Source organism: Hemicordylus capensis, chromosome 3 (genome assembly GCF_027244095.1).
Source record: "Hemicordylus capensis ecotype Gifberg chromosome 3, rHemCap1.1.pri, whole genome shotgun sequence".
NCBI classification, from domain to species: domain Eukaryota; kingdom Metazoa; phylum Chordata; class Lepidosauria; order Squamata; family Cordylidae; genus Hemicordylus; species Hemicordylus capensis.
The window spans coordinates 301,460,739-301,483,432 of record NC_069659.1 but is presented as its reverse complement, the minus strand read 5'-3'; the positions used below and the strand labels follow the sequence as shown (position 1 = coordinate 301,483,432).

At 44.3% G+C, this 22,694-nt stretch overlaps 1 protein-coding gene across 1 annotated transcript in view; it reads left to right on the top strand.

Annotated features, from left to right (window-relative positions):
• The first annotated feature begins 2,222 nt into the window (after nucleotides 1–2,222).
• LOC128350219 (parapinopsin-like) overlaps nucleotides 2,223–22,694 on the top strand; it is a 176,814-nt gene continuing 156,342 nt past the window's right edge. The window contains exon 1 of the mRNA XM_053308108.1: nucleotides 2,223–2,607. Coding sequence (XP_053164083.1) covers nucleotides 2,223–2,607 — 385 coding nt within the window. The remainder of the gene's footprint in view (nucleotides 2,608–22,694) is intronic.

The window sequence follows — 22,694 nt, the reverse complement described above, 5'->3', positions numbered from 1 at the left end:
AAACAAGTTTCATTGTTTTTTGTATTATTTATTTATTTATTACATTTATATCCTGCTCTTCCTCCAAGGAGCCCAGAGCGGTGTACTACATACTTGAGTTTCTTCTCACAACAACCTTGTGAAGTAGGTTAGGCTGAGAGAGAAGTGACTGGTCCAGAGTCACCCAGCTAGTATCATGGCTGAATGGGGATTTGAACTCGGGTCTCCCTGGTCCTAGTCCAGCACTCTAACCACTACAGCACGCTGGCTCTTTTGTTGCTGTTTGCTTTTAATCCATTAACAAATAATCCATAACAATTTAGAATAATGCATACATATGTCAAATAAGGGCACAGTCTGGACAATCATTTGTGCAGCTGAGCTCAATGGAGGTGTGTGTGTGGTGGGGTGTATTTGACAAAAAAATATCCACCAGAAAAGTCGCCCCCCCTTTTCAGTTCCCTCTGCAGGTGGAAAGCTGTTGATAAAAAGCTGTGCGGGAAGTGGTGGTGGGTCAGGGGCTGGTATCTCATGGGTGGAGGAAGAGGGAATGCATCCTTTTTGTTATGGAAAGCAGGAAACTCCCTCCCAATTGTGCCTCTGAATGTACAGTAGATGTCAGTCCTCTGTACTGCATCACTTCCAATGGGATGTGGATTCAAATGTGCATCTGTATATATATCCCAACCCGGGGAAGTGTAGCCTGGTTGCGTTATGAAGAAGGATCCTCTCCCACCCTGCCAACAGCATATATAAAAGTGTTTCCATTGATCCACCTAGCTCAGCATTGTCTGCACACTGGTTCTTTCTCCATCCTCACCTGGAGATGCCAAGGACTGAACCTGGGATCCTCTCTCTGCAAAGCATGTAAAGTGTGCCGTGAAGTCGATTTCAACTCCTGGCGCCCACAGAGCCCTGTGGTTGTCTTCGGTAGAATACAGGAGGGGTTCACCATTGCCTCCTCCCGCTCAGTATGAGATGATGCCTTTTAGCATCTTCCTATATTGCTGCTGCCCGATATAGGTGTTTCCCATAGTCTGGGAAACATACCAGTGGGGATGTACCCTATCACTAAACTATGACAGTTCCCAAAGCAGCAGCAACAGCAGCAGATAGGTGAAACAAGGGCTTTGAATAGCTGCATTAAAAAAGTGTAAAAGTGAGTTTGTGTTATTTTTGCACTCACTAAAATGGAATTTTTGCAGCAAGATTCAAACATTGTAGGAACATTTAAATATCTTATTAAGCACTGTTAATTCCCAATGAAAACCAGGATGGGGCTTAGATATGCTTAACTCTAACAGAATTGTGTCGTGGCTTCCTTTAAAATGGATTTAAGCAGAGCAACTGGGACCAATTGTTCAATATATGTTCTTTTGCATTTTCAAAGATGTACTAATAAGAAAAACATTGGCTTCAGGTTTTAGTGCAGCATTGATCTTCTTTCCATCTGCTTCTAGTAATAAATGTAACCTGATTTAGTAATGAATCAGCTGTCTACTGGGATATAGGATTTTACCTTATAAACCATATCCTAGAGTTTAAAACAAAAAACCCACAGGAACTCAGTTCCATAGTCTTCTACATTTTTGCCATGATATAAATCTGGGAAAGCTGCATATTTCAACTATCACATAAATAATCAAGGGGATGCTGAGGCTCTCCTTCTAGATTTTATTTCTGGTCCCCAGACTGAATAATCTGTAAAACTCTTTAAAAATGTGTTTGAAACTTCAGAGGTTTCAAACGCTGTCACATCCTGAAAGGATTAAAAAAATAAAAAGACTGCATGCATACCACCGATCACTGGAGGGTTAAAACAGACCCCTCCTCCATTCTTTCACCTACTCATATTATAATGCTGCTCCCCTGATATCAGAATCAACCCCTTCTGTGTACATTTTTCTGACCTACATTCTACTATCAGATTGCACCGGTTACATTTTAGATTTCATACGGTACATCAGACACAAGTGAAGAAAGGAGGAAGAGCTGCCTCCTCTTAGCCACATGGTGGAGTATCACCGAAAGGAATCCCTGGTACATTTTAACTCATTGAGGTTACCGTTTACCTAATTTGAAAACATTACAAGAGGAGGGGGAGAAAAAGAAATAACACAGTGAAGGCTTTTAAAGGGTCTTGTGTGTGTATCTGTGTCTGCATAAGAGATTTTTAGCTCGTCTGCTGATCTTGCAATGCTGAGCCAGGCAGCTGGAGGAGCCGGGGAAAGAGCCCTACTGAGATGACTGTGCCTAGCATCAGTCCCAGCTGCAGTGGTGTGAACAGTGTCTGGTGTAGCAGCAGCAGCGGCAGCGGCAGCAGCAGTAGCAGCAATCACCGTTATGGGCAAGAGCACACCTTGAGTCCCACCGGCCACTTGATCACAGCCATCTGCCTTGGTGTCATTGGAACCCTGGGCTTTTTGAACAACCTCCTGGTCCTGATCCTTTTCTGCCGAAATAAAGTGCTGCGGTCTCCGATTAACTTGCTGCTGATGAACATTTCATTGAGTGACTTGATGGTCTGCATTGTGGGCACTCCTTTCAGCTTTGCTGCCAGCACTCAGGGCAGGTGGCTGATCGGGCCAGCCGGCTGCGTGTGGTATGGCTTCATCAACACCTTCTTCGGTAAGTACCACTTGGCTGTCCTATCAAGCATGCTTCTACCACTCCTGTAAGATCCTAGCCGCTCTTGGGCCTGCCCCCCTAGGAGAGTCCCATTCTTGCTCTGTGCACTTTCCCCAGGCAGCCTCTTCAAAGGGGATTTACTGCTGCTTTGCTCTCTGTTCAGTCCCCTAGACACTATCCTACAGCCCCTCTGAGCTGACTGCATTGTGAAGAATGAGGATTCACAACACACACATTCCTTGTTGTCATGGCAGAGAGTTTGTCAAGGGGTGTAAAGAGTTGGTTGCAGGAGATGGTGCTGACTATAAGTGTGGAGGAATGACACTGAGGACAGAACTAGGATGTTTATAGAGGGTATAGGGTCCTGTGGGTATCATTACTTCGAATGAAAGGTTATGATATTCTCTCTCTCTCTCTCTCTCTCACTCACTCACTCCGCATGGCATTTTTCACACAGCAGGCTTTGTTGTGAGTTTACTGAGAGGCTTTACTGCGAGTTCAAAGTTGCCCCTCAAAACCAATGCAAAAAGTGATTTTTTAAATATTATTTCTAAATAACATTCTAGATATAAATCAGGCTACACTCTAATACGCAATGAAAAACCTGAATCATGTGTGAAGTGCCCCCGGTAGCTTGCAGGGACTTTGGTGTAAATCTTGCCAATATGTGAACACACACCTCCTTTCCAAAGGAGATGCGAACTAAAAACCCTGTGTGAAAAACACCCATGTAGAATTACCCAAGTCCTTTAGACTCTGTACATATTCTAACGGTGTAAAAGAATCATAGTTGTCAGTATTGCATCAACAGAACAAATCACTTTGGGGCTGGGTATCTGGGAATGAAAGTTTCTGGAAGTGTGCATGTGTAGAGATGTGGGTTACATAGCTGGGATTCTAGAAGGAACAGTAAAGAGTTATGAGACTGTCGTCAAAGATACATAGTTATATATAATGGAGTACCAGGACTTGGGAATTGGCTCTAGTGATGCCAGTAGGAGGGACTTTAGAATATGATAGCAGATGGGGGATAAAGATATGTTTCTCTGTGTGAGAGAGTTTGGTCCTATCTGGGAAATAGCATTTGGAACTGATTCTAGGAAAATAAGCAGCTCTTTTTCTAGCTGGGCAGTGAATCATGATCCAAAGCATGGACTGTGCAGTTGGGCATATGTATAATGAATGAAGAACTGGGGAGTATGAATAAAGTTAAAAGTTGTAGAGTCTGTATGAAGTGGGGGGGGGGCATTAATTGTAATGGGACTGCACTGTAGATGAAAGGCTATAATGAGGTGGTTCTCAGATTTGGGTCCCCAGATGTTGTGGGACTACAACTTCATCATCCTCAGCCCCAATGACCGATGGGGGTGTGTAGTCCAACAACATTTGGGGACCCTGATTTGAAACCACTGATATAATTAAACTGTTTAAAATGTTTTAATTGTTAATGGTTTCAAACTGTTTTTAAAATGGGTTTGTATTGATTGTTTGTAGAATGACCGATTCACGAGTTTTGTTTTTGTTACTGTGCACCACCCAGCGCCGTTTGGATGGGGTGGCATATAAATGTAATAAATAAATAAAGACAAGAGATGGGCTGGTGTTCAGTTGGACAGTGTCCAGGAAGTCAGTATAGCATGTATGATTGTGCATGGGAGTCACAGGTGGAAAGCTGTGCAATTCTGCAGTGCATAACTTGGAATACTGAAGCTGTGGTGACCATGAGAGCAAGTTTAAAAATATTTGGTGGTTTTACCTTGAGAGTAGAAAATTTTGGATGCAAATTCTGGAGATTATTTTAAGGTATTTGGTACTCATATGTTGTTAGATCCATAGCATTTATGATTTTTTTAAAAAATAAATTAAATGGAGAATAGATTAAAGTAGAATTATTACCGTATTCTTCATGACAAAACCATTAGTTGCAAAATATTGGGTTGCAAATTGCCCCTTTCAATTAGAGTCCGGCTTTAAATGGTATTCCTCAGGGCTCCACTTTGTCTCCAATGCTTTTTAACATCTACATTAACCTTCTGGGAGAGATCATCAGGGAATTTGATGCAGGGTGTTGTCAGTATACTGAGGATACCCAAATCTAAACTCCCTGTCAACTTCATCAGGCAACAGCATAACTTCCCTAAATGCCTGCCTTGGGGCAGCAATGGGCTGGATGAGTGATAACAAACTGAGACTGAATCCAAACAAGATGAAAGTGCTCACTGTAGGAAGGCACAGTTAAATGGGATCTGCCTGTTCTGGATGGGGTTACACTCCCACAGAAGGAACAGGTTCGCAGTTTGGGAGTACTTCTGGACCCAACACTTTCCCTGATACCTCAGGTGGAGGTGGTGGCCAGGAGTGCTTTTTATCAGCTTTGCCTAGTTCGCCAACTGTGACCTTTCCTGGAAGTGAGTGACCATAAGTCAGTGGTGAGCTTGCTGGCAACCTCCAGGCTTACTACTACAATGCACTCTACGTGGGGCTTCCTTTTTACATAGCTCAGAAGCTCCAGTTGGTGCAGAATACTGCTGCCAGATTGGTCTCCCGGACCATATTACTCCGATTCTAAAAGATCTACAACCAATAGGTTTCCAGGCAAAATACAAAGTGCTGGTTATTACCTAGAAAGCCCTTAATGGCTTGGGCCCATAATATTTAAGTGAATGCCTTCTTTGCTTTGAACCCTGCCGCCTATTACGATCTTCAGGGGAGGTCCATCTGAAGGTGCCGCCAGGTCATCTGGTGGTGACTCAAAGGCATGCCTTCTCTGTAGTTGCCCCAGGACTGTGGAATACACCCCCCGCTGAGATTAGAGCTGCTCCATCCTTGTTGGCTTTTAAAGACCCATCTCTTCAGCCAAGCCTTTTAGTTGGTGTTTTTAATGAATATTTTAATCTGGTTTTTATAAGTTTTAACTGTTAAATTCTTGGTTTGTTTTATTTTTGGTTTGCTTTATGCTGTAAACCACCTACAGACAATAAATATGTGCACTGAGAACTTCAGTAATTTGTTTAAAAGAAAAGGAAACATTTACGTTGTTGCTTTTGTCATCTGTTTAATCTCTCTTTTTCTATACGTTTGCTAGTTTGTCAGTTTATTGTGTCTTAATACTCAGTGTTTGAATTGCACTTTAGAGTACTCACAGTCAGTGTTCCCTCTAAGAGGGATTCCCAGATGTTGTTGACTACAATCCCCAGAATCCCCAGCTGCAATGGCTTTTGCTTGGGGGTTATGGAAGTTGTAGTCAACAACATCTGGGAATCACTCTTAGAGAAAACACTGCTCACAGTGCTTCACCTATACTATCTCAGCTATCCTTAAAACTGCCCGATAAGGTAGGCCAATATTATTGTCACTAAAGCACAGGTTGGAGGCTTGGAAAGTGAGAGATAATGACTTGCCTAAAGCCATGCATGACTAAGGTAGGATTTGAACTGGGGACTTCATAGTTCAGTGCTCTCTCACTCTCTCTGAGTTACTAATACAACAGCAATTCTCCCACACATATGTTTTGTACTTAAGTATCTGTATCTAAACATAAAACACTGGATAAGTATCTGTATCTAAACATAAAACACAGAGACAGCAAATGGGCTGAAATGGAATACTGGAATGGAATACAATATCCTGTATGTTTACAAATATGCCAAGCCATTGCTGAGATATGGTTATACAACAATAAACATACTCTTTGAAAAGTCTTCTGAGGGTATTTCCCCCCACCCCCTTGTGTCATGTCATAGCCAAGAATCTTCTTGGCCTAGAAATTTCAAACTTATATCAGTGAAAAAGCTTTTGATGAGCTTTGTTTCTCTGCTAGGTTTCTGTCATGGTCATACGCTTATTTTACAAGTTGCTTTGTAAACAACCTGGTTAGTGGCTAGTGGCTTTGAAAGTGTTGCTACCTTTTAAAATCTGTTGTTTAATCCATCCTTTCCCAGTTCAATTTAAGTCCATTTGTCTGCAAACAATGCATGTTGTCTGGCATTTACCAGAATCATTATCATTAATTACATGGTATCCTTCCTCCAGTGAAGCTCAGGATGCAATACATGGTTCTCTCCCCACATTTTATATTTGCATAAGAATAGCCCTGCTGGATCAGGTCTAAGGCCTACTTACTAGGGATGTGTGAATCGACTTAAATGGACTTAAATAAATTTGTACCCGAATCTAGCTGATTCAGGTGCTTTGGAGACAGAACAAATTGCCACTGTGGTCCATTGGCTAGATTAAGGTCCAAATGGAATTGCGCCAGATTCAGTTCAAATCTATTTGAGATTTGGATCCCCCCTATTATTCCTCCATATTCCCCAGCTTGCTTGCTTGCTTTCTTTTTAAAAGCTAAGTTCTAGCCCTTGTAGAAGTGAAGTTATGGAGCAAAATGTGTGGTCGCTATTTTTCAAGTGTTTGGATTCTTCGGTGTAGAATAACTTTTCCTCAATGTATCTCTATGATGATTCATTACACACCTTCATTTCTTCTATTCATTTTGACTGTCTTTTTGACAGTGCCAACTGTCATGTGCCAAACACACCCCCTTCCAACTTGCAAAGCAGTGGGGGGTACTACTCAGTTTATGTTTTAGGATTCCCCCCCCAGTGTTTAGACTCTTTGATGTCTAATTACCTTTCCTCACAATGAATCCCTATGAGAATTCATTAACACCAAAGAGTCTAAGTCAAGAATTCCTAAAATATAAACTGAGTACCCACTGGCTTGTGGGTTGGGGGGTAGTTGGCACAGGAGATGCCACTAATTCCCCACACCCACCTGCAAAGTAGTGGGGTCAGAATGAACAGAAGAAATGAAGGTGTGTAATGAAGACACCAAAGAATCTAAACACTTCCAAAATCCCTAAAACATACACTGAGTACCTCAGTGTGTGTGCGTGTGTGTGTAGTTGACACATGGCAGTTGACACTGTCCAACAACAGTCAAAATGAACAAAAGAAATGAAGGTGTGCAGTGAACCCTCATAGGGATTCCTTTCTTCTTCTTATTATTCATTCGATTTCTACACCGCCTTTCCAAACATGGCTCAGGGTGGTTTACACAGAGAAATAATAAATAAATAAGATGGATCCCTGTCCCCAAAGGGCTCACAATCTAAACAGAAACCTAAGATAGACACCAGCAACAGTCACTGGAGGTACTGTGCTGGGGGTGGATAGGGCCAGTTACTCTCACCCTGCTACATAAAGAGAATCACCACGTTAAAAGGTGCCTCTTTGCCAAGTTAGCAGGGGTAATATTTTGCTCCATAACTCCACTTCTACAAGAGCTAGAGCTTAGATTTTTTTTTAAATGAAAGCTGGGGATCCTTGTTAGGGTTAGGATAGGGTGACTTCAAATCTCCATTATTTCCTATGGTGGAAATATATAAAATCAGTTAAAACTAAGATAAATCATTAAAAATCAACCAAGTGCCCCACTGCCTTGAAATTTGGGTGGTTGATGGCACCCATGGGGAGCTACCCACCATCCATGTCTAGTGCCCCTAGGATCTTGATAAGTGGTTTGAATCAATCCAAATCCAAATAAAATCAAATCCAAAGTGAATCTGGGGTGATTCGGGGGGACAGATTCGGAAACAAAGCAAGTCAGGGGTGATTCAATTTGGGCACAAATCAAATTTTTAAAAAATGGATTAGTGTACATCCATACTACCTAGTCCAGCATCCGGTTTCCCACAGTGGCAGTTCTAAAATAATTTAGGTTGGTTTTACCTTTCTCTTTTTTTCCTCCCTAGTATAATATAATACAGTAGCCATTTTCTTTTCTTTTCTCAAGAGGTAGCTACCGCAGTGGGAAGGATTCAGCTCTATCTAAATGATACAAAATGTCAAATACTATGGGTATACCAGAGGCAAGGCAGGTGGGGGCGGGGAGGTAGGCTGTGCTAAACTTACCTTCCCCCCAGATGATCACAAAACAGTGTTGGGATGTGTGGACCATGCTCCCACATGATTCACATGCAGTGCAGATTTCTGGAGGCCAGGACAATGCGTCCTGGCCTCCACATATCCCACAATGCACCTCATGATGAGTGTGGTGCATTGGGGGACACCCCCATGCTATGGGCACTCTAAGCACCCATCTCTGTGTCTGGTCATACAACCTCGGTATCGGGGTTAAGGGTACACTTGTGTTCTTAACTTCAGTAAAAGGCTGGAGTTAAAAGCTGGGTCAAGTGGGTGGGCAGCACTAGGGTCAACATGGATCCCAGCCCTGCACACAGCCTGGGTTAGGCTGCTCTTGGGAACGGCCTTACTGTATTATTGGCTACTGTATTTTCATCTACAGATGAAAGCAGCTTGCAGTTCTAGATCAGTGATTCCCAAATGATGTGCTAGGAACAAATTAAGCCACCATGTCTAAAAGAGGTAGGCTCAGAGGCTCAAAGAAAAAATATTTCAGGATGGCATAGATGATTCTTCTTATCTCCATCCCTGTGAGGTAATTTAGGCGGAGAGAGAATGAATCACCCAGTAAGTTTCATGGCAGAGTGGGGAATTGAGCTGGGGACTCCTCCGTGGATTCACCATTGACTATGGTTTGAGTGTTGGACTTCTGACTATTAGAAGTCAAAGTCAGCAAAGCAGTTCTCCCCTTCATATCTTCCTTCCTGCAGCCTTAAAAGCATTCCCAAGAGCTGGGGGCGGGGTGTGTGGTGGTTGTGGCTGCAAGCCTGGGGGGATTCTTGGCAATGGCATGGAATGACACTGCAGGAGGAGGGGGAAGACCCTATGGAGCTTCCAGACACCACATGGAGACACCTTCCACTAGTTGCTAGAGGATGCAATGCTAGTGGAGGCTCTGCTAGCAGAAGTTATCTTCCTATGTCTTCCTCCTCTCTCTGAGGTTCTCTCAGCAACACTGTTGCTGAGGGGAGCACAGTTTCAGGAATGGCTTTTCAGGTGGCTCCAGAAATTGCTGAGAAGAACTCTGTTTGCACTAACCCTGACCCCCAGTAGCACCATTGTGGACGCTAGCTATTGAGGTCTTTCACAACACTGAAAACTGTGCTCCCAACTTTTGGTTGTGTGGAAGCAAGGTAAGAGGAAAATCTGGGTAGAAGTGATCATGTGGAAGCATGTTAGGAGAAAACGCTACCCAGGTTTGGTAGGGGAAGAATGGCAGTTCAGTCCCCAAATAGCAAAGTGAAACCAGTTTGGTGAGAAAGCAGCAAAGCAAAAAGTCTTGAGACAGTTCTTTAGTACTGAAGAACTACAAGGATTTATTTAAAGGAAAAGTTACAAAGAAATGTGAAAAGGCTTGCAGCTTAATTTCAGCTGTAGGTCATGGCTGAAGAGAGAGACCAAAACAAACAGCCATTTCTGGAGAGACAAAATGGAGACTAACACTGGAAGAACAAAGAGGGGACTATGAGGCACTGCAAATGAGAGCTGATGCTGCCAGGGTCCTAGCTCCCACAGGTTTTCTTCCCACCTTGCTTCTACACAACTAAAAATTGGGAGCACACACAGCTCCCAAACAGTGTTCCCTCTAAGAGGGATTCCCAGATGTTGTTGACTACAGTTCCCAGAACCCCCAGCTGCAATGGCTTTTGCCTGGGGATTATGGAAGTTGTAGTCAACAACATCCATCCAACTAGCACATCCAGGTGACCAAGAATGTTCACTGGAGAAGTCAATCAGATATTAGAAGCACAAAAGACTGAAAATACAATGAAGCTATTCACACAATGAAAAACTGTGTTCTACCCGGGTTTGGGAGCAGTGTTCCCTCTAAGAGGGATTCATGGAAGTTGTAGTCAACAACATCCATGAATCCCTCTTAGAGGGAACACTGCTCCCAAACCCGGGTAGAACACAGTTTTTCATTGTGTGAATAGCTTCATTGTATTTTCAGTCTTTTGTGCTTCTAATATCTGATTGACTTCTCCAGCGAACATTCTTGGTCACCTGGATGTGCTGGTTTCTGACCTGATCAAATCTGCTCAGCATCTCCATGGATGTTTTGGTGTATTGTTGTCTTTTTGTTTTTCAAACATATTTCAAAATCAACCTGCTCCAAGAAGTCTTTTATGCATCAGAGCGTTTCTGCATCTGGTAGGCCTTGGCCTCCTGCTTGACTCTCATTAGCAGCATTGCAAAGTACCAAGGTTAAATGTCATACAGAGACATTTTAGCAATTTACAAATGTTATTCTCTAGCCTTGGTGTGTGCAGGCTTTTGTGCTCACACATTTCGTTGGCTGGAGTTAAGTTGGTGAAACATTCCAGACTCTAATTAAGCATTTTCATGCTATCTGGCATGTATGAGAAGACAATGAAGCAGGTGCCATGTTGAAGTTCAGAAGATCCTAGATAGTATTCTTTTTATAGATTCCTCCCTCCCTCCCTCCTCCCTCCCTCCCTTTGGAAGATAAAAGTGGGGATAGATTTATATATAACACTGGAGTTGCAATATTTTCCTCAAATGTTAGATTAATTGATTGAAAAGGTGCCCCAATTAACTGGGCAGCAGTTTTCAAGAAAAAACTTACGTTCTTTGAAATACAAGTATTTGTACAAATTGCATCTTGCAAGTGCCATCTTTTCTTTCACCCAGCAGGAAATGCATTCCTGAGGTGATGCTTGTTGTGATGCATTTATCATCAAGAATAAAGCAAGGATGCTGTTATCCTCAGAATTATGGTTTGAATTCATATGCACATTTAACTGGATTCAGTTGATTAACCCTCATCTGGATTTGGGGGTAGATTTCCATCCCCACCTGTGTAAAGGTGCATAAACAAACAAACCACTGCACTTCCTGTTGTGCTTTTGTTGTCAAACTCTTGCCTGCCTTCTAGTACACAATATGTCTGCAACTATGGCCACTCACTAGTTATGACATTTTTGTTATTAATAAAAATATGACACAGGTAGAAAACTACCCTCAAATGAATGGGCTTTCTATGGTGGGGTGGTTTCTTGGAGAAGAAAGAGCTGGTCTTGTTTTAGCAAGCATGACTTGTCCCCTTTGCTAAGCAGGGTCTGTCCTGGTTGCATATGAATGGGAGACTACATGTGTGAGCACTGTAAGATATTCCCCTTAGAGGATGGAGCCGCTTTGGGAAGAACATGGCCCCGCCTAGGGACGTGCATGAACCGGTCCGGAGGCCATGTTGGAGGCCTCCGGACCGGTTCAGAGCTGGACTGGTCCGGCGGTCCGGCACTGAGGGGGGGTCGACCTTTAAGGGTGGGGGATAGAACTTACCCCTCCCACCGCTCTTCCCCCTCTGGCGCGCGCACGTTGGCAACAGGCGCACATGCGCCGCCACGCGCGCATGCGTGTTGCTATTACGGAGCGTTCCAGGCGACGACGGGGGCAGGGGCGGCAGTGAGGAATGCTGCCACCCCAAAAACTTCGTTTTAAACTACAGCGCTGGAGGGGGAAGAGCTGTGGGAGGGGTAAATTCTACCCCCCCGCCCTTAAAGGTAGACCCCCCCTCGGTGCCGGTCCAGACCGGTCCGGACCATGCACATCCCTAGCCCCGCCCCTAACAGAGATCTGGTTGGCGGGGACTAGAGACAGGGCCTTTTTGGTTGTGGCCCCTTGACTTCAGAACGCCCTCCCTGAAGAGCTTCGCCATGCTCCCTCCCTCAGTGTTTTTTTAAAAAAAATCTTAAAACACACCTTTTAAAGGAGGCTTTTAATATCATTATTATGTTGTTATATCTGGTAGGTTCTTTAGCTTTTTATAATTTTCAGTTTTAATTTGAACCTAATAATTGATTTAAATCTGACTTTAAAAAAAATATTAATTTTATTACTTGTTTCTGTGTCTATCTTATTGTTGTAATCCGTCCCGAGCAGTATTGCACTCGAGGGGCGGGGGATAAATATTTTCAATAATAATGATAACAACAACAACTTTTGCATGCTTGCATGCATAAGGTTCCAAGTTCTCTCCTTGGCATCTCCAAGATAGGACTGAGAGAGATTCCTCCTACAAACCTTGGAGATGCCGCTGCCAGTCTGTGTAGACAATACTGAGCTAGACAGACCAATGGTGTGACTTGGTATATAGCAGCCAGCTTCCTGTGTTCCTATGTTTCTATCCCATTCCCATGTTAAGTCAATTGGGAGGAAAACCACCCCAGAAATGAATGGGATTTCGATGGTGGGATGGTATCTATCCCATGCCCATGTAAAGTCCTTTGGGATGGGGGAGAACACTCTGTTTATCTTTGGAAACTTCAGTTTTGTTTTGTTTTGTCTCAGTCTGAGGCACTGCATAGTTCTGTGCTCTCAAGTTAGGACAAATGAAACCAATCCCTCCCAAAATGTCAGACCTGCAAAACAAAGCCAAAAAGACCGCAGTAGCAGCAGCAGCAGTTGTAGCAGCAACAATCACAACATGTTAGTTTCAGTAAGCCTGGCATCCGTGGATCAACCATCCACAGTACATCTCTGGTCTTCTCCCATTTCTCCTAGTGGGAGAAGGCCATCTCCAACCACCTCCAGTCTCAGGCCACCACCAGCCTGAGGCAAGATGCCTCTACCAGTTGCAGGGGAGTAACAGCAAGAGCAAGGGCATGCCCTCAATTCCTGCCTGTGGGCTTCTCGGAGGCAGCTGGTGGGCCACTGTGTGAAACAGGATGCTGGACTAGATGGGCCTTGGGCCTGATCCAGCAGGGCTGTTCTTATTTAAGTTTTTTATGGATACAGCTCAGAAGGTGTGAGGGCGGGGGGCAGAGGTTGGTGGTGAGAGCAAGATGTAGTCTGCTGAACCTCACTCACCTGCCAGTGAAGTTACCAAATTAATGGTTTACATGAGAAGCAGAAATGAAGGTGGCGGGAGGGGAGTGGTCTACAACCAGTCTATTACTTACCCACTTCACAGTGGTGAGGTGGGGTTGGAGTGCCCTGGTGAGAGGCCAGTTTAGTCCAGCAGGATGAGTGAATGAGTGAAGCAACTCCCTCCCCTGCAATAGGAGAGGGAGGGAAGGAGAGATAGAGAATGGACCACCATGATCCCTGATGGAGGAATCCAAATACTACCTGACATCCTGGAGAGCCACTGCTAGTCAGAGTAGACAATGCTGCTGTAGATGGATCAGCTCAGAAAGCAGCAGCTTCCTATTTTTTTATGGACACACCTGAGCTAACAGAACTGAAAGTGTATCTTAGCCTGCTCATCGTGGCTGGAGGGCCTAGAAAGGGTCCAGATGGGTGTGTGTGAGATTCCCCTGAGAGTTCAGGCTACTTAGGAAGAACCTCCATGAGTGAGGTGAGTTCTAGCTGTCACTCTGTGCCCTGGGTTGCCATGGGATCCTGCTCAGTGCTAGAGGTTCCTGCAGGGCCTGGATCCTCCTTCCTGGAGGAGGCCTCATTGGGTTCCAGGCATGGATGGGTTCTGTCAGTGGGTGGGGTACCATTGTGGGGCCAGGGTGGGCACTGTGCAGGCTGTGGAGACCAGATGACCTTAAAATCTATTTCACCTCCTCTCATCTCATTCAGATCTCTACAAAGTCTTATTTGGAGACATACCTTTATTGTTCATTTGTACACAGTCCATTTTACTCAGAACACTGTATCTGAATTCCTTCCAGATGAAAGTTTTTCAGAGTTGCTGGAAACTGCTTCTGCTCTGACATTTAACCTCTATATCTGACAAAGAAGAAACTAATGCGAGGCAAGTGTATGGCAAATAGCTGCCTCATGTGAAAATATCACATAGCAAGTTCTTTGTAGATGACAGTGGGGTTTTTTTGAAGAGTGGGAAAAGAGTAAAAAAACAACAACACCCAACCCACCTCTTTAAGTTTAGTGGTGTAGTAATAATGAGCAGATTTGAGAAATAGGCGACAGCTTGGAGGAAAATTCTCACCTAATGAATCACATAAGATTCATATTTTATGTATTTTATTGTACATTGGCTCTAGCACTTGGTAGCAGAGCGGATATATATATATATATATATATATATATATATATATATATATATGTATGAATGAATAAGATACCCTGCAGTGTTACATTGGAGAAATGCATAGGTACTCAAAAGAGAATGCTGAGGAAAAATGCTAATGATTTCATTCTATAGTTCTCACACTTCATGACGAGATTCTGAGACATGAAAGTAACTGCTTAATACATCTCTATATATAATTCTCTAAGACATACCTGTGGCTAATCCCGTGTGTGGAAGCTCTCGTGAGAGTCCACAAGCAGAAACACCATGGTGATTGGGCAGTGAAGATGCCATATGTAGTGATATGCGAACAGGTTCGACATCGAATGTATTCAACTTAGAACCGATTCGGTTCAACTGTTTGAGGTTGAACCAAACCACCCCCTGTTTGGTCCAACCCCTGATTGACCCCCCCCTCAGGCCATTCAGGTGTTTTTATATATATATATATATATATATATATATATATATATATATATATATATATGTGTGTGTGTGTGTGTGTGTGTGTGTGTGTGTGTGTGTGTGTGTGTATATATATATATATATATATATATATATATATATATATATATGAAATTGCTGTAGGTGGTGGTGGGGATGGACATGGACACGGGGGTTCCCTCTCACTTTGCCAGCCTCCTTGCCTCCCAAACCAGCTGGAGATGCGCTGATGCCCTGCCCACAGTCTGGTGACACAAGCACTATGGCACTTGCTGGAATGCAGACTTGATGGACCAGGAAGAGAGAGGGGCTCCCCTGTCCTGAAAATGGTGGTTGCCTGACTGCAGTTGGATGAACATATGCAAAGCAATTCACAGTTTGAAAATTTAACCACCGGATCGGCAACCTCTGGTTCTGCATACACGTGTGAATGCGGCCATAGAGAAACTATTTCTGATAAAGGCTCTAGAAATACATATAGGGGACAGAAAAACTAAAAAACCTACAGAAGTCCCCCTGCTTTTATTATTCATTGCTAGTAGTGCTACAATAGCCTTTCTACACATTGTCATTTTACTAAAAGAATCAGGGAATAATAAAGAGATCAATTTAATTTCCTTTCCATTTTCTTTATATCTAAAGTATAAATCAGGAAGTGGAGATAAGTGCAAATTCTTCAGTGAATGCCAATGACTTTCAGAGACTTTCAAATACTTCTGATGACAACCTAGTTGCATAATGTGAAGCTAGACATTGATAACTTGCTTAGTTAGAAATTGCAACAAACATGTAGCAGAAAATAACTGTTAGGAAGAGTACTCCCTGTTGTAGGAGTTTTGCATATTTTCATGGTCAACAACCCCGCCCCCCCATGGGCCGCCAAACTGATATTTTCCAAAACTGAATTTATCTAAAATTTATAGTTATCCCTTGTTGTTAATGGGGATTGGTTGTTTCAGACGAAACATCTGCTGGCACATGTGATAAGGATGGGGTTGCACCAAGAGTGTACCCGCTGTTCGTGGAGGATTCTCTAATGTGATCTTGGTGTGCCCCTTTATTTTGTGAGGGGGCTGTTCATCCGATTTCCTGCTATACATGTAGAGTGGCAATTCAGATGAACAGCTCCATCACGTAATAAAGGGACACATCAATGCCCCCCCTTTTTGGGATGTCCTCTGTGAATGTCATGGCAAGAATCTGTTTATTTATTGATTTATGGATATAGCACATTTTTATACCTCCCCAGATATAGGTCTCTGGGTGGTTCAAAACCCTATCCTTATCGCATGTACCAGTGTGTGTCTAGTCTGAAGTGGCCCCAGGTCAGTCCACAAATCTGAGCTCTCTTTAACCCAATATTTTTTGTGTAATCCATGTTCTCTGTACAGTCAACATTGTAGTTTACATGCCAAGGGAAATAGCTAACTGTTGTAATTTCAGTCAATATTTAGCCAACATGTTTAATGTTAAACTTCTAGTAACTACATTAGCTATTCCAAGAAGTCACTTCTAAATATACTGTGTCTCTGTGTTTCTCCTGTCCCCCACCCCGGTAAAAAATATTATTTTCCTACTGGTTTTCTAATTTGATGCAGTACATTGCAGCACAGTCTTATTGGGATTTTATTTTTATTTTTTTTACATACACCTCTTGTTTCCTTTGGTCTCTTTGAATTAAATGATTCCAGACATTAGCGTCAGAGGCACTATCATTAATCTTCATTTTATCTGATAGCTTGCTAGTTCTTCACAAAGTGCAGTGGTTTCTTGGTTTTATTTGATTGCTTCCCTTCTTGTATATACAGGGAAACAGAATGCCCTAGCTGACAGAGTGGCAGTGTGAACTTATGGCTGACGTTCAGATTAATGCTGTGTGTGCACACTACAGGGGAGGGGCACTTTTTGACTGTCTTCCCTTCCCTCTGCAGTCCACTGTCTCTTCCAAAAAATGTCCCTGAGGGTCCTGCAACCCTCATTTTCAGGAGACATAGTGGGTTTCAGAGGGAATGGGAGATCATAGAAAATCAGCCCCCCTCTGTTGTGTGCATACAGAATTACTCTGGCTCTCAGCCACCATGGAATCATGTTCTTTTTATGATATTCAAAACAGAAATGGCTGTGCTTGGACTTCTAATTTGGACAGCCAGTGCTCACACCTGTAGTCTCCTATTCAGATGCAAACCTGGGCAACCCTGCTTAGCAAAGGGGACGATTCATGTTTGCTACCACAAGACTAGCTCTCCTCCCTAAGAGCAGATGAAGCTGCTTAGAGAAGAAATGAGAAACATGGGCTTCAATCTCAAAATATGAGCATCAAAATGTTTGTCAGGTGTTCAGAGTTATCTCACAAATATAGGCACATAGGAAGCTGCTTTATACCAAGTCAGACTATTGGTCCATCAAGCTCAATATTGTCTCCACAGGCTGGCAGCAGCTTCTCCAAGCCCTATCTTGGATATGCCAGAGAGGGAACTTGGAACCTTCTGCATGCAAATGTGCAGGTGTTCTTCCCAGAGCAGCCCCATCCCCTGAAGGGAACATCTTACAGTGCTCACATGTAGTCTCCTATTCAAAGGCAAGCCAGGGCAGACCTTGCTTAGCAAAGAGGACAATTCATGCTTGCTACCATAAGGCCAGCTCTTCATGTCACATACCATGAGTGACAATTATATGCCACATATCAACAACTTTGCAACATGCTGGCACAAAGAGATTACTACAAATTTCTCCCTTTAAGCATACATATGTCTTCCATGGACCCACAGGGAGGGAATGAAGCTTGTTACTTGATGAGTAACAAGCCCACTGACAAAAGGTCCACAGAGTAAATACTAGCCCACCACATACCACGGGGTGCCAGCCAGGGACAGAACATTGACTAGTTTGTGCTGCCTCAAATATTGGTGCAGAAGCTGCTTATTCTGGAGTGCTGGTCTTCTTTCCAAAGTGCTGCTCTAAATCCCCTTTTCCTCTTTAAAAAGACAGTTGTGAACAAGGTAAATGAAACCTTGACCACCCAATGGGCAAAACTGCCATTTTTATTCACATAATAATACTTATACATGTGGCTTTTAAATTCAATCTAGTAGAGGCACACTATTCAGTTGCCGAGAAAGGGCACTGTAAAGTGCATTACTGGATGACAGCTATTATCTTTACATTTTATATCCTTAGACATTAGGACAGGATGCTCTAAAATGAGAATGTCTTCACAAGTGTTTGACACTAGCTTTTTTCAGATATGCATTAGGGTAAATGAACATGTGATGGGGGCGCATCAGACGGCTTTATGCCAGTATGCAAGTTTATGAGAACATCTGTAGGGAGCCCACACACATATTCTAGACAAGTGTCTACTAATGAATAGACATAATTAGGGACAGAGCCAGCTGCCAAGATTCCACATCCCACCTGAGGCAGGTATCCATTTTACCCCCTGGGCTACTATCTCTAGGTTTAAATAAAGACTCTAAGTGGTTATTTCTGTTCAAAAGATAATTGTCTCCCTTTGATGCAGCCACCAGTACTGAGTATCCATGCACTAATGTTCCCATAAGTGCAGATTATGCTTCAGCTTGTGCAGTGTGGCTTGGAGCACGGGCACCACCTCACTAAAAGCCACATAATGGCACAGCAGGAAATGGCTTGCCTAGCATGCATGAGGTTGCTGGTTCGAATCCTCGCTGGTATGTTTCCCAGACTATGTTTCCCAGACTATGGGAAACACCTATATCGGGCAACAGCGATATAGGAAGATGCTGAAAGGCATCATCTCACACTGAGCGGGAAATGGCAATGGTAAACCCCTCCTGTATTCTACCAAAGACAACCACAGGGCTCTGTGGGCACCAGGAGTCTACACCAACTCAACAACACACTTTACCTTTACTGCCTGAGGTGGCACTGCACTGCCCCTGGCTACGCCCCTTGTGCTGGCCATGCCCACTGATGCAGACACCAGTGTCAATGGGTCAGGCCAGTTGAGCCAGCTCCACCTTCCTTGCATGCCACGTTCCCTAGCTACTGGCTGCTGATCTTCTGGGCATGCTAGGGATGGAGCTTTAAAACCAGCAGTTTTAGACTGGTTGTACTTGATTCTGGGACAGACATGGGTAGGCCTACCAATCTCCTTTAATACTGCGTGGGTGGATTGCTGAAGAGGGATTGCCGTGCACTTGGGCTGTGCCAGGGGAGCGAGAAGTGGCACTGGCAGCAGCTGCTGGGCCAGTAAGATCATTAAACTATGTTTCTTGCTGCTGCCTCCAGCCGCCCTTTAGAGGATTGCCCCACCCCTCTGCTTGTAAACCTCGCCGGATTCTCCTTTACAAAGTATAGCCCATTGAATCACCGAACCGGTTTGGTCAAACGGACCAGACTGGCCGGCCAGTTCAGCTAAACTGGTTTGGAGACAGGAGGTACAGTACGAATTTGTTCTGAATTCGAACCGAACTGCAATTGTCGGTTCATGCACATAACTCTTTTAACACAACATCCTCCCCCCGCTGCCCTACAACCAGTAAGTAAGCAGGTGGATACCTCAATGGCTGCAGTGTGGGAGGCACTTTGAGCATCTTTCCCCAATGCCTCTTGTGATGAGGCAGAAGACAAGCTGCCACTCTGTGCTAAAAGTGCCTCCCATCCTGTGGCCGCTGAGGTAAGTAGCTGGAATAAGGGGGATGCAGTGCTGCCCATGGGTGTTGAGGGTGGGGCAGGATGCTCACAGTTGTTGAACTGTGGGGTAGGTGCCACCTGGGGCCTCATCTCGCCTCATTAGCAAGCTTCTCCTAAGCTTGTGCACCATATCCATCCCAGAAGGAAGCACTCCTTGCATTTCTACTACTGTATATCTTGCTTTGCTGTCCCCCCCCCACTCTGTATGTGTTTCTAGACTTGCCAGATTATGGGCCATTTTGACAGAGAGGCTATTCACACATGCTATTCAAACCCGCCAAAGTGAGTGTCAGGATGCCATGTTACCTGGTTGCTTGGGTGGCCCTGTGGAGTCTGGAGAAGGGCGTGGCATCCCTCCTGTGGGGCTTTCATGCCCTTTAGGGGGGCAGGGGGGATGAGAAGGGCCCAGGCCAAGGCAGGGAGAGCTGCAGGAAACAGCTCTAGGGAGACAGCTGGGTTGGGTGTGGCAGGAAACAGGAAGCAAGGTCAGGAAGGGGGCGGGGCTGGAAGTAGGTTTTAAGCCCTGTCAGCTCTGCACTGGGGTATTTAAAGACAAGGAGGAGGAGCTGCTTCTGAGTATGGGAGCCAGGAGTTCTCCAGGAGAGGGAACTGGCTGAATGCAGCAAGCCAGGAGGAGGACTCAGGTGACAAATTAAATTCCTCCCCTGGCTGTTCGAGAGGATGTTCTTTCTTTCTTTCTTTCTTTCTTTCTTTCTTTCTTTCTTTCTTTCTTTCTGGTACTGACCCAGTCATTCTGGAGCCCAAGAAGGGCTAGAAGCCCACCCTGTCCCCGGGGAGTCTGACAGCAAACACTCCCTTAACTTCATTTTAAAAAATCATTTGTCATGTGTCACACTCAGGAGGGAAGGGGGGATCCCAATAATGTACCACACACTCACGTGGTGCATTATTGGCACTCTGGTGGGTGGGGCAATGTGTGCCAGCACATCCCAGCATCCCGACCCCAAGATCTGCAGGGGAAGCCGCCACTCATCTAGGTGGACGATCCGTGTGCCCAGGGAAGGAAAGGAGTTCATCTGCAGGGAAGGTAAGTTAAACCCACCTTCCCTGCAGACTGCTCCAGAGCTCTTCTCACTGATCGTGAGAAGAGCTCCAGAGACACCCACCAGCAACATAACCAGGAAAGGGATGCACTGAGAATGCACTCATTAGAATATCCTTCACCATCCCAGCACATCCTTTTATCGCACGGGGCTGTTCATTTGCATGGCCCTTATAGATGTTCCAAGTACTTGTTTAAATAAGTCTCTAGCATGCAGGCACAGTGGCCATTCAGATGAACAACTCCCCCATGTGGTAAAGAGACACACAGTGAGGGCATTGAGAAGACTAACCAGCTCCTTGTTCATCTGACAGGCTGCTCCTTGTTCATCTGACAGGCTGCATCTTTGCAGTACTTCAGCCTGTGCGTCCACCTCATTTGAAGGGCAGTTATCATGATACATGTCATGATAAGCACATTAGAACCCAAGTCTTTCAGGTCATCCTTGTCACTGCTGTTGTTCTGCTCTGGGTTGTACTCTGTGCTAACAGCCAGGAGTAGAGATGATAACTGATAACTATTAACTATCTGATAACTATTAACACCCACATGTGTTACTTCAGAGGTGGATGCTTTTAAATGCCCTTTTCAAATTGCTGCTATTTCTGGCAGTAATCCAAAGGATTGGTGTAAGGCAGAAGACTGTCATTATATCTGTGTGGGATCAAAAGTTTTTTAAGGTAGATTTCTTATCTAGAGGTCTTGCATTCAGCATCCTCTCTCCTTGGCTATCTCTCCCATGGTTCCCTGAAACGCAAAGGACAAGGTGGCTTCCCTGACTTCATGTGCCTTGGCCTTTATAGGAAATTCAAGGAGTCAGTAAACCAATTCCAATGTATTTCAGTGGCATTCAAGCAGTTGCTTTCCCAAAATGAACTTAAAACTAGTGATGGACCAAACATAGATTTGTGGAGGGAAGGGCAGGGAGCTAGACAGACAATCCAGGGGTTCTCAAATTTGGCTCCCCCAATGTTGTTGGACCACAATTCCCAGCATACCCAGCCACAATTGACCAAGTCCATTATGGCTGAGGATGCTGGGAATTGCAGCCCAGGAAAGTCTGGGGAGCCAAGTTTGAGAACTCCTGCCCTAATTCATTTAGGATGGCCAACGCATGTACTGGAGACTGATTCAATCTGCAATTGCCTCATTTTTGCTTCTTTATTTAAAATGTTTATATTCCACTTTTCACATATTTGTCCCAACATTTCTGCCACAGTGTTCCCTGGAACTCACATAATGACCCCTCTCACACACACACTTTTTGCATCTTATTGGGATGGAGGAGCAGCAGCATGGAAGCTACTGATAAATGCAGCAGCAGCAACTGAGGGCTTGGATGCTGTGGCATGAGCTAATCACAGAGCATGGAAACATAGGAAGCCGCTTATACCAGGTCAGAACATTGGTTCATCTAGCTCAGTACTGTCTATACCACCTAGCAGCAGAACTCCAAGGTTTTACAGCCCTACCTGGAAATGTCAGGCATTGAACCTGGGACCATCTGGGTACAAACAGATGCACTACCACTGAGCTACGGCCCCATCCCCTAAGGGGAATATCTTATGGCAGTCTTACAGCAGACAGTGCACACATGTAGTTACCCAAGGTGAACCCTGCTAAGCAAAGGGGACCAATTCATGCCCACTGCCTCAAAATTGTCTTTCCTTCCCCAAGCACCAGCCAAAGTTATTCAATAGTACTACTCAGGAGTGACTCTATAAGTCTATTTAATTTCAGTAGGACTACTCAGGAGCAATCAAATCTGGATACTGGTCACAGTGTCCAAGGATGTATTGGTAAGAATGATGGGAAATGTAGTTCTCAGCATCTGCCACAAGTGGGGCCTCAGATCCTGTTGCATGGGGAAGCAGGGATTCTGGGGAGAGTTCCTGGGAATTTTGCAAAGAGGACTAAGGCCCTACTCTGGCAAATGGCATTATTGCTGGATGAATGGTAGGGCCTAGTGGCTCAATTT